Genomic DNA, 12,392 nt, shown 5'->3' with positions numbered 1-12,392 from the left:
AAGTTCTTGTACGTATTTTTCAAGTATCGGCACAAGTACTGTTTTAATAATTAAATTGTAAACTTAGCAAACAGTATTCTGCGCTACGTGAATGAAGAGATGCTCTCTGCTTCGGTAAGGGAAGACTAAATACTTCACACGTAGAGATTAACGGCCTCCAGTTTATAGAACCTTCTGACCTCAGAATAAAGAAGTGATGCTTTATCTTTTGAGCTGCTACGCCGCCAATTCAAGATCTTATTTCAAGATTTATGTTGTAACTTTCTAAGCCTTCCAGGCTTGTGCACAGCACAATGTAATTCTGAAAGAGGGAAATCGGTGTTTCTGGACAATGCGTATTTTGCGAAGCATAGGACAAAAATACTCGGTGGTTTTCTCTCCTCCTGAGACAGCTCTCTATTTTGCTGATCTTTTAAAATTAATTGAGTGACTCCCTAAACAGTTTAAGAAGTATCACTTGCTTTAGTAATGATCATATGACAGGACAAATTCAAAGGACTCCCATAGCAATGAATACTTGTAGCTACTGGTGTTCCCTGGATAGTACATCTGTTACTATGTCTGCTGTGTTAACAATACTGCTATAATATTAAACTCACATTTACATACAATAATGTAATCTGAATTCCTGACGGAATGACTTCCACTACTGCACAAGTTATGTCGTACAATACAGGAAACTGAACAGTCATGTCATGCACACACTTACAATAAAAACCCACTGTACTTGCTTGCATAGGTTTGTTTCATCCACCCTATTTCTACATAATTCAACATTTTTTTTAAATTTAGATGGGTCTCTTACTTTAAAAATCCAATGTTTTCACACTCTTAGTTTCAGTAGCTGTCTGAGTCCATTTATCTCAATTATTTTTTTCAACCATTTTGCAGGATCACTTTATAGCATGAAACAAAGCAACTGAAAACAGCAGTCAGCCTCTCACCAGCTACAGGCTTGTTCGGTGTCACGGCCTCAGTGAGTAAATCTGTGTATTATTTGCTTTTTCCCATTTGGGTTTTCTTGGTTTTGTCCATTCCTGAAACTACCAACAGCTGAGTATGTCAGAAGCATCCTCTTGATCCTCCCGTTAAAAACCATACCAGGTATGTCAAATCCATCAAATCCATCCTGGACATTTTTCTGACTAGAGAATTCAAGCCACATAAAGCGCCTCCTCTGTGTGCTACTCAAAAGAATTACCTAAAATCTATATAGCAGGAAGCACAAAGTATGCCGTCACTAGCTTCAGGCTAAGGGGACTAGTGAAAAATCATCAAATCAGGGCAAGCATGAAGAAGAGTTCTGCTTTCCGAGGCTATGCACAGGGGAAGAAAGTCAAAGCTGATGAGCTATCTCAGAAATGCTAACAGGCAAACAACAACTGCTTCTTTCAATAGATGAGGGCAGACACACATCGGTACTACAGCCAGCAAAAGTACAATTACTTGTTCTCAAAATTTCCCACTTTTTATTAGCCAAGCCTGAAAGGATGCCAGTTTAGTACCCTGAACACAGGCTCACAGTAAAAATGACATATGACAACAGAATTACACAATATGCTCTGGTAAACTGAAACTGTTTGCTGCTCTTTCGGCTTTATGTTGTCAGTACGTTCTTCGCAGAAAAATCTAAGTTGTAACAGAATGAAGAAAGGGAAAAGCTGATTACGATCTTCTGATTACTCTGGAGAATCACCACATCGTATTTTGTTTAAATGATCTTCTGACTGCCTTACCCTTAGCTTTTGGCCAAGTAAAAATGTCCGCACAGGCTCTCTGACAGTGAGTGCTAAGGGACTGAGGTTACTGGCAGCAAGGAGGACTGGGGACGCCAACCACCCTTCCTGCAAATAGTATCTGGAGCCTGAGAGAAGAAAAGTGGAGACAAACAAATCAAGATGGTCTCACAACTTTCACAAAAAAAAGGAATCCTTCCTTGTTGGGATGTTTTCCAGAAACTTTTGGAGGACTGAGAACACACTTCTTGCTGAAAGGCAAAAAACTTCCACCCAGTTCTGTTCTCGCTCCTGAGATTCAATGGAGGGAGGGAACAAAAATTTTCCAAGAATTAGAGTCCTGGACCGAAAGAGAAACTGAGTATTTCAGAGGACTGCCCATGCTACAATTATTAGATAGTCTTATTAGACTATGTTAAATAGCGATAGGACAAGAGGAAATGGGCTCAAGCTGCGCCAGGGGAGGTTTAGATTGGATATTAGGAAAAATTTCTTCACGGAAAGGGTAGTCAAGCATTGGAACAGGCTGCCCAGAGAGGTGGTGGAGTCACCATTCCTGGAAGTGTTCAAAAAACGGGTAGGCGTGGCACTTGGGGACATGGTTTAGTCTAGCCTACCCTTAATTGGTTTAGTGTGGACCTGGTAATGTTAGGTTAACGGTTGGACTGGATGATCTTAAAGGTCTTTTCCAACCTAAATGATTCTATGAAATAATTTTAATCTTTTAGAGTAAAAATGTGAATCTTAGAAATTATGTGATCACCTTCCACTGACTGTCACTGAGACCTGAACACCTTTACCTTTGATAATTTTTTATCTTAACATTACTTTCTGTGAGACAGTAAAGGTGCTTTTGAGCTAAGCAGTACTGCTTCACAGTAAGCTCCTCACATCTATCTCCTCACTTCTTAACTACCTTAAAACAGGTTTGGAGATTAAAGACAAAAATCAACCCCCCTAACTATAGAGAGGGAAACTTCACAAACCTTCCTCACAAATCTCTCCTTTGTAGCCAGGGACACAGATGCAGACGCCCATGATACAAGTACCATGGCCAAAGCAGGTTGGATCAATACACTGTTCTTCTGGAACATCACACTCTGGTCCTTTCCATCCATTTCGACACACGCAGTGACCCTTCTCATATTCTCCATTTCCGCTGCACAGGACTGGACAGGAATCTGAAGAAGGCAGATTGATCCTTTTAATGTATTTACATACTTACACAGATTAACATTTATTGCATTTATCGTTCTGTAAAGTTGCTTTTCCACTCTAGCCCCCAATCCTCCATTTGATTCGAGGGTTGCGACAGGCTGAAATCTTTGAACTAGATAGCGCAGCAGTAATACAATGTCCTCGTCTCCTCAGTCTGCTTCACTGGTATATGTTAATCTTGACCTGAAATGGGGTATCTTAGAAGATAAAAATAATTCCCTCCCCTTGATTGGCCTCTGCAGAGAATTTGCAGTGATGCCTCCTTATGATTTTCAGTAAGATTACTATTTCTTCCCTGTGAAACAAAGCAAGATACTGTCCTTTTCTTCTTTCTTCTAAGCAGACTTAACATTACCGAAGTTTTAGCCATTACTGATCTGCACGTAAACCAGCGATTTGGAAGCTTAGTTTTACAATCCAGTATCAATTTCTGAGCCAATCAAGCTCTTAAAAAAATAAAGTCAATCCTAAATTTGAGGAAACTTTGGAAAAACATGAGAAATTCCAGACATCATATGCAGTAGATGATAGATAATACCGACAGAAATATCTGAAACAGAAATAAGCTCACTTACAATCTTTTTAGCACGCTTTTTGCGCCAATGCTTGAAAATAGTCTCTAAGCTGCTTTAGGTTTCTTTTCTACACCCTGTTCAAGTCAAGACCACAGAAGCATTTGACTTACGTAATTTTCTCCAAAGTGAAACTGTTTGTCATTTTAAATAACAGAAAACATCATGCTAAGCTAACACACTTATTAAAAAATGTATCTATCACGCAGTGGATGCAAAGAGGGATGGAGGAATCTATTAACTCTGAAAGTCAGGGAGAGAGAAGTGTTTGATGCATCTTAGCTCAAGTGCAGCATAAAGAAACTTTCTACGTGTGTGCTTGTGTTGTATCTGCCATCTGGCTGGAAAAAGGAATTTAATCTCCTTTAATCACTTTGAATCTTTGCAAGCCCAGCAGTCACACACCATAATCATGATCCCTGTCATGCACTGTGGGTCAGTTAATATGAGATTACCTTTTGCACAATCAGGTCCAAGGAATCCCGGGAAACAGTGGCAGTGCCCCGAGATACATTCTCCATTCCCATTGCAATTAGTAGAGCAGTCATCCAGGATTTCTGTTTATTCAGAGAGTTGTGCACAAAGAAAAATATATATTGGTTGAATTTGAAATGAATGGCATCTTCACCTCACTCTGCAGGACACATCTCAACATGCAAACAGGTGCAGAAGCAGTAAAAGGCCCATTTTCATTCACAGGGAGCATAAAACAAAATTCCTGTTCACGCAGCTTACAAATATTAGATTTTGTCTTGACAGCTTCGAGATAACAAGTGCATCATTTATATTACACCAGAAAGCTTTTAAAGTAAGTGTTCATGTAAAATTTACCACCATTAAAAGCACTCCAAGAACCAGATTATTTGCTGAAAAATGTCCACCTTAAACACTTTCTTTCATTGCTGAAGTAATTTGGTTGAAACCTGTTTATAGAGTAAATTGCCTTCTATGGTGTTCATTTGAACCATGTGAATTGAATTCTGTGGAGAAGGGTAGGATTTCCACTTCTATACAATCAGATGGAAAAAAAATAGTCTTTTGTACAGTGATGAAACTCAATGCAATAAAGGACTAAGAACTAGATTTGAAGAAAAAAAAACCAAAACACTTTCAATTATGATCTTAAACTTGCCCGTGTTTTATCACACAGCTTTGGATAGCAAACCACTTAACCTCACACATCTGGGGACAGGCTCATATCTGTACATGGATTAGCTGGTTTTAATTTACACATGTATTTCCTACAGGAATTCAGTGGGTTCACTGATTTATATGGGTTTTATGTAAAGAATATGAAGCAAATCCAAGGCTAAGATGCTCCCATGCGTAGCAGGTCACTGTCAGGCCAGCACTAGGACTGAGGGTCTCTGCAGCCCGTGCAGGTGCTGTGCAGGACGGGAGCGGGGCTACAGAACAGCGGGAACTGAGACTGTTTTACGGGCACGTGCACTAATAGACATGGGGAAGTACCTCTGGCTATAGGAAGATGGGAAACGTGACTCCTTTCCCACAAAACAGTTGTGCTGGGGAAAAAGAAGAAAACCCAGATCCTTTTGAAGAGTATCTGTCCATGGAAAGTGATTTGGGAGGAAAAACTTGTCTCAAGAAAGGGCATGCCATTGCAATAGTTCAGCTAATCAAATCTGATATACTTTTAAACTCAAACGTAACTTGTCAAAAGACGGATTATAAGCACATCCCACAACTAATATGAATAACTGAAATAAGTTTATTTTGATCTTATTTATGGACACTTGGACATATAAGGATTAGTTCCTCTTGAAATCTCCTACTGTTATTTTAAAAAGTTCCTTTTGGGCTATCAGTTTATACCAAAGAACAGGCATTTGATATGTATCTGTTCATCAGATATCCACTTTTTGTACACAGATACCTGCTTCAAAGTCAGAAAACCAGTTCTTTTTCAGAAGTAAGTTTTTTCACAGATATGCTGCTCATTATTAATTTTTACATATTACTGTTCATTATCAAGTCTTCTCTTGCTCTATGTGTATACTTGCCTGTCTTCTCAATTTTCCAGCATCACATGCTAAATGCTCCCTACCTTGTTCTGAAATGAAGAATTAACCGTTTGAAAAGTTACTTCCCCTCAATGCAATATCCGCTTTGGGCTGGCCTTTATTCAGCCTATGAAAGTACTTGAGGCATGCCAGATTTTGCATGCAAATTACCTTCCTCAAGGGAAAGTCCGGTCAGGGCTTTAGCTAAAGTGTCAGCACAATCAATTTTGTACATAACTAACATTGAGGAACTCAAAATACTACCTAACAGATGCTCACGAGGAGGGCATGACTGCTTCACACACAGCCAACAGTAGCATTTAGCAGAGATGCATCCAAACTCTTGCTCTACTCTGAGTGTTGCAATCTGTGGTCCTGGTTGATTCCTTTGTTGGCAGAGATATCAAATACGACTCCAGTCCAGTCTGGGGTAAGGAGTACGGCTCAGGGATTTTTTTTTTTTTTTTTTTTGTGGAAACCCCCAAAGAACCAACCAAGAACCATTATGCAAAAAAAAGTATGAGAAGAAGATACACAGGTTATGAAAACACAGTAGCGAGCCCTATTGTCAGTTGCATCAGCAGTAGATTCTTGTAGCATGAACCCTCTTTTTCCCCCAAATGTCTTCTTGCATCCGTTTCTGAGATTAAGTATAAGGGCTCCTGCCTGCATTGTGGATCTCACTGCTCCCCTCTGTAGGACCCAGTCTGTTCTGCTTATCAGCCAGAAGAGGGATGGACAACTTCTTTTTCACCAAATGTGACAAGAACCAAACTGTAGCATTCAATTTTTTTTTTTTTTTTTTTTTTTTGAGAGGGTATGCTGCTTAAAGATGAAATATTGGTTAAACCATCCTGTATAAACACTGCTGTCTTACAGTAGAAATAAACAAGGGGGCAGGTATTTGAATTCTGATCTGGACTGGAGTTTGGCCAGATTTTATGCTCTTCATAGAGCATCTGCAAAGGTGCTTCACAAATTGCTTGAATATTATTTTCTTATATGGCATTGAATAATGGCATCTTTTCTTGCTTGTAAAAAATTCACTTTTCCAAACAGAGCAAATATGAACTTTTAAACAAAAAACAGTCATTACAATTCTATCTCAATTTCTAAATTATTTTCCTGCAAGTCCTTCAAAATCTTGGTATTTGAATCCTACTGTCCTGCTCTGCAAGGTGTTTACCATCAAGTAAAAATAGCATCCAATTGTTCTAAAGAGCAGATGGCATGTCCATTACTAGTAAAGACATCTTGCTAAACATATGGTAGAACAGGTTAACTAAAGGGCATAGTGGTTAAAGTCTTGCAGCAAACTGAGGATGTCATAAATACAACAGTTTACCTAAATTTAAATTCCAAAGAAACCCTACGTGTGAGCGCTGCTCACTAACAACACCTAGAGTTGCAAACATCTGTCCACCTATATGTATTAAAAAGGCATCAGGGATTTGATATGACACCAGGACACTGTCTCCTATATTTGCCTTCTGTGTTCCAAACAAAATGGTGCATTCGAATCATTGTATAAAACAACTGCATCCATCCATCAAACAACAGTCACAACCAAATCCACAAAAGCTGCCTTTTAGATTTTCTAACTGACTAAAATATTGGAAATAAGAACTTAAAGCCTGGATATTTTTTGTAGGATTTATGGTTCCCATGTAACTAGAGAGAGCAGACATAATCTCTTTTACTTTGAGCAAGATAACACCAGAAATTACTCCAGCAATTAAGCTATCGTATAAAAATCTTAACACACATGAAAACGTCACACTTAATTAATTTGGTACCATCCATCTTTAATACACAAATGCTGCTATTTGTCTAATTTTGGCATAAACATGAAGTTGCTCCACTGAGGTTAATTAAACTAAGCTGAAATAAAACATATTTAAGAGAATACTTAAGAGAAGCCGAATCAAGGTCAATAATTTCTTTACAAATACAGCTTTCCAACGTAATAGTCAGAACAACACTTTTATTGTAATGGTTCTTACCAATTGCTGTAGTTAGTACAAACACTTGCTCCATTTTCTTTCCATCATTGTAGAATGCCATATGCCAAGCTCCTTGATCCATATATTCGATGAAACCTGTCTCTTGCAGTGAAGTTAAGATGAGATTCCTGGGAGCTTGCTGAGGCTCCTCGGAGTTTTTTGGTTCCTGTTTAATTAACTGTTTTCCATCCATCAGTTTTACAAAATCAAACTGAAATAATAATGAGCAAAAATTAACGACCTAGCAAATTTTTATGAATCTACTCTGCATGTCTCATTCAAACAGGAATAAACAGCTGAAATCTTAAGAGGAATTGCCTGGCTGACTAAGTACTCACCAATGTGGACAGCAGCTGCATAACCTAGTCCATTTAGCTTCAGTTTCCATATAAAAAGCGTTATGGTAGGTCAGAAATCTGGCATCAAAACTTGCTGTTTGCCATGGCAGGGTGAAGTCAGACTTGCTGCACTAAATACAGCAGATTTACTTCAAAAATTACATGTCTTTATTGGGAGTAATTCCAAAATTCCCACGCTGTAGTACCTACCTTATGCAGTGATTCATCTCAAATGCCAAGAACAGATTAAAGCACCCATTGTTCTATACCAGATTTTAAAATGCCTGTCCCTTAATATCAATATTGTATATCAAAACCTAAATATACTTTTTATTTATATTTAATTCTATTAATACAAATAAGTATCTATTTTTTATATGGAAGCTCTTAATACCTAACCAAGTTGATACTGACAACTTTAAGACCAGTTAACCTCAAAGCATCAGAGATATAAACCTTTCTGTGAATCCCTGTTCAAGAAACGTATATATTTCTCTAGGTTTTTCTAGCCATTCTGATTTTCAGTAAAGTTCAACTTCAGCTCAACTAAAGACCCAGCTTCAATTAAAGTCAATGACAGCTAAAAGGGCATATTTCTAAGATCAGAAGTCTAGTAAATAATTTTCGACGTTAGACTAGATGATGTCCAGAGGTCCCTTCTAAACAATCTCTCCATGATTCCATATATAAGTTTACCACACTCTATGGAGTGTGATCCTGCTATAAGAAGGCTGAAAAATCTATTATCCATAGAAATGACAGCTTCATATGCCAAATACATTAAACCTTAAAAAAAAAAATTGAATGTGGCCAGCAATATTGCATTTTCTTACTGCTTAGCTAGGTTTTCTCCTGCAAAATCCCTAGGAGTAAACCCTCAAAATAATCTTCACATTAGAAGGCAGAAACTTTTTTTGTTAGTTGTTTTTTCCCCCATTAACTCTTTATACTGACTATGTAATCTGTTTGTTTTGATAAAATTGTAAAAAGATTAAAGCATTTTCAAATGATCTGGTACTTCATCCTACTGTCCCTGAAAAGATGATGCTGGAACTACACAGCAGCACAGGCTGTACCTGTCCAGCCCCCCGGACAGTCACGTCGCAGGGGTCACAACTCCTGACCTTGTGGTACGACACCATCCCTTCCTCTGAGAGAGCATGGTTTGAGGGTATATATCCCTTTTTCAGTAAAAGAAGGGGATAAACAGACTGTTCTTTGTGGTTACAGCCAGTCCCTTTTTCCCTCCCTGCTTTGAACGGGTATTGTGAACATTTGCATCCACTGCTGTTTGAAAAGGTAAGCATGACAGAATTAGTATTATTGCTGATTACCTGCGTGTGAGTAGGCGGAATGTTTCTTCTGCCATAAATTCCCAGCAGAGAATCCTTCGCCAGTGAAATGTTAAACTTCAGGTACACGGGGTGATGTATAGTGATCTGAAAGCGCCAGAATAAACCAGGGGGGATCGTCTGCATAACTTGTGCTCCAATCTCAACTTCTCCTGTGTCTATGGCCCGTCCCTTCTGAAACACTAATTTTCCAGAAACAAACAAAACAATCAGTTGCATATTCATGGTGGGTGAAGATAATAGGTCACGAGGTATACACGTGCCTTAGATATATCAGAATATATTGAAAACAACCTCTAAACGGAGGGCGTTTCCCTGAAACCACTGCATTTTTTATTCAACTAGTTGAAAAATACAAATAAACTTGCATGCAATATTTACGACAACAGGCATCACACAGCATTTTTGCACTGGAAATCTTGGAATGCTTTACTGAATACAAAAAGGTAGAAGTGCTGTTGCATAAACCACGGTCTTTACTTATCCGCTCTGCAAACAAAATCCATTCAACTGAACGCACAGAGAGAAGGCAGCAGGAGAGCTTCCCCTGGCATGTATTTCGGACTACTGCCGAACGGGCATTGCATAAGCTACACAAAGGGACACCAGCGAGGACAGAAAATCCATCAAATCTGGTAGGTCAGAGCCCATGTCCAAGCCTAGATTTCTATTAATCACCATTCCTAATGATTTTATTATGGTAGTGATAATCTAGTCCTGGAGAAATAAAGAACATCTGTTTTGGCTTGGACTTCCTGCATGAAAGCGCAACAGGGGCATGAGGATAGGGACAGGCAATCTAAAGAGAAAACTGGCATAATTTCATAATGCCTAACAATAAATTTGCAGACATCTACAGTATGTAACTTCACACATGGGTATGAGAGCGCTGAAATAGAAAGGGAAATGGAATGCGTAAAGAAGTCATTGCCAAACTAAATTGGAGCTGGCTTGCTTTGCTGGCTTGTATCACTATCTTTGTGTATTTTAATGCCTGTCTGTGATCAGCATCCTGACGTGCTGCAAATCACAGACCCAGTCCTGCTAACATCTGAGCTAATTCCACTGTAAGTTTTGCAAAACTCTCATTCACATTTCCATACTTTTTCTCGACTAGAGAAAAAGCAGGACAGTATGCTCGGAAGAGCCAAGGGAAGAAGACTGAATTCAGCAGCCATATCCATTTATGTTTCATTTCATTCCAGTATCACAGTGAAGGATAAAGAGGGGCAATCAAAGTGACTGGAGCCTCACCTTTTACAATAAGGCACATAAATATCTAATGCAACATAATGTACGTGAAATTTTGTAAATTGCCATTGGAAATGAAAACAGCAGTAGCAAAGCTAGGGCCAGCTTTTTCCTGAACGTATTAATAACAAAGATCCTCAGTGGGATCTTACGTAGGCTTTAACTAGTGTAGGAAGTACTTAGCATTCTTAATGAATAGAGATTTAATTTACAAGGCAGGAGCAATTCTCAGGGTACCGGATCTTCCAGCTTTATGGCTGCTTTGTGTCACCAAACCTACAGCAAGAACTAGGAGCTGACTTTTAACACCTTATCACATAAAAGCGTCTATTTTTAGAGCACAGAACTTGTAATCTAATACTCTAAAAATACACCTGTTACTTACTTAGTCAGTTAAAACATTTCCAAATTGCTGCTTTAACAATGTTCAAGGTGAGACTACTTCTGTTCAATTTGCTTCACGGAAAAAATCTTGAATATTGAGTTTTGGAAAGAGAATTAGATTTCCTATGTTGGGCAATGACAGTGGATCCCTTCTCACCCCAACCCATACAAGATCCTACTTGGCTGATGTAAATTTAAAAACCTTTTCCCCTATTTCCAGTACTCCAGAGATATTAAAGCTTAATGATTCTTTGCAAGCAATTACCCTGGGTTAAGTAAAACACTAAGGAACTTTTTGGTGATATTGACACATGGTAATTAATGTGATTCAATTACAAGACAGTAGAGCACTAAGTAAAAAGTCAAGGATACAGTATCATTTTTGAAGTTAATGGCATTGTTGGTTGGTGTTCAAGGTCCCTTAAAATACAGTAACTGTTTCTTAGCTTGTTGAAGTGAGAAGGCTTGTTTCTTTGTTGAAAATAAAAAGCATTACATCTTTAGTCAGGGAGTATTTTCACTAACTGATGTTACCAAATTATCTTGAATACCACGTTAGTGTTGCTAGGCTCAAAACAGCCTATCTCTGAGTTTTTCCACATTTGGCTGAAAATGCCTTTGCTTTAGTAATAATTTTATGTAATCCTTAAAAAACCAGATGCACTCAGATTTACTTTTATCTCATTACACAGGAAAGAAGTGCATGCTGCTGTTCACAATGGTAACATGAAAATATATATATTATCCACCACCTACTGAAAGTATGCAGTTGCAGCATCTCTATCTTTCAAACACTATTTTTTTCAACCGCACAGCATGAAAAGGCTACTGTTAAGAGCCATGTCTGAAGTGCATGTTTTCATACACACGGAGCCACTGTGCTTTCTTTGCAGAAAAAGAATTTAGCTCTGCTTCTGTGCTTAATTGAACTAAGCAGGTATTTGGCTGTACAAAAAAGGCATCTGAAGATACACGGTTCAGACTATCCTCGTATACTTCCTTGCTCTTTCGTGAAAAAGTCCGAAATAAGCTTTTAAAATTGCAGTGCTGAAATACAAGTTCTGTTCTTGTTCTAAAAAAAATCTTTCTCATAACAACATTTTTCTTATGACAAAATATCATTTAATTGTCTATATTCAATTCCTTGTACAGCTCCCAGTCTTGCCGACTGGCATTAATTCTTCCCTACTCTTTCTAAGCACACTTTCCTTGGAAGTCTAAAACAGAAGATAGATTCCTAATCACAGGTTTCTTTTGGCTTCAAGAAAGTAAAACTCTGAACAGCGTGGTGCCAATTATCTTCACAAGAAAGTACCCATATGCTGATTATTACTGATCCTGAAACAATCAATCTCCTTGTACTCCCCTGGTAAATACCAGCATCAATAGGACGTCTGAGTTTTTAATCACATTACTACATATTAAAATGTTAACTCATAGCCGTGGGTCAGTGTGTTACAAAATGACTTCTTAAAGAAATCTGACTTGCTGATTTGTAAACTTGATTTTCATTAAAA

General features: G+C 38.3%; 1 protein-coding gene across 2 annotated transcripts in view; it reads right to left on the bottom strand.

Annotated features, from left to right (window-relative positions):
- The window catches only part of TENM1 (teneurin transmembrane protein 1), a 252,595-nt gene that overhangs the window by 122,508 nt on the left and 117,695 nt on the right, over nt 1-12,392 (bottom strand). For both annotated transcript variants that reach the window (XM_075720809.1, XM_075720810.1), the window contains exons 6-9: nt 9,223-9,422; nt 7,551-7,761; nt 3,982-4,083; nt 2,723-2,917 (exon numbers count right to left, since the gene is read on the bottom strand). In XM_075720809.1, coding sequence (XP_075576924.1) covers nt 2,723-2,917; nt 3,982-4,083; nt 7,551-7,761; nt 9,223-9,422 — 708 coding nt within the window. The remainder of the gene's footprint in view (nt 1-2,722; nt 2,918-3,981; nt 4,084-7,550; nt 7,762-9,222; nt 9,423-12,392) is intronic.

Source organism: Pelecanus crispus, chromosome 13, assembly GCF_030463565.1.
Source record: "Pelecanus crispus isolate bPelCri1 chromosome 13, bPelCri1.pri, whole genome shotgun sequence".
Lineage (NCBI taxonomy): Eukaryota > Metazoa > Chordata > Aves > Pelecaniformes > Pelecanidae > Pelecanus > Pelecanus crispus.
Note: the sequence above shows the minus strand (reverse complement) of the source record. Positions and strands in the feature narration are given on the sequence as shown.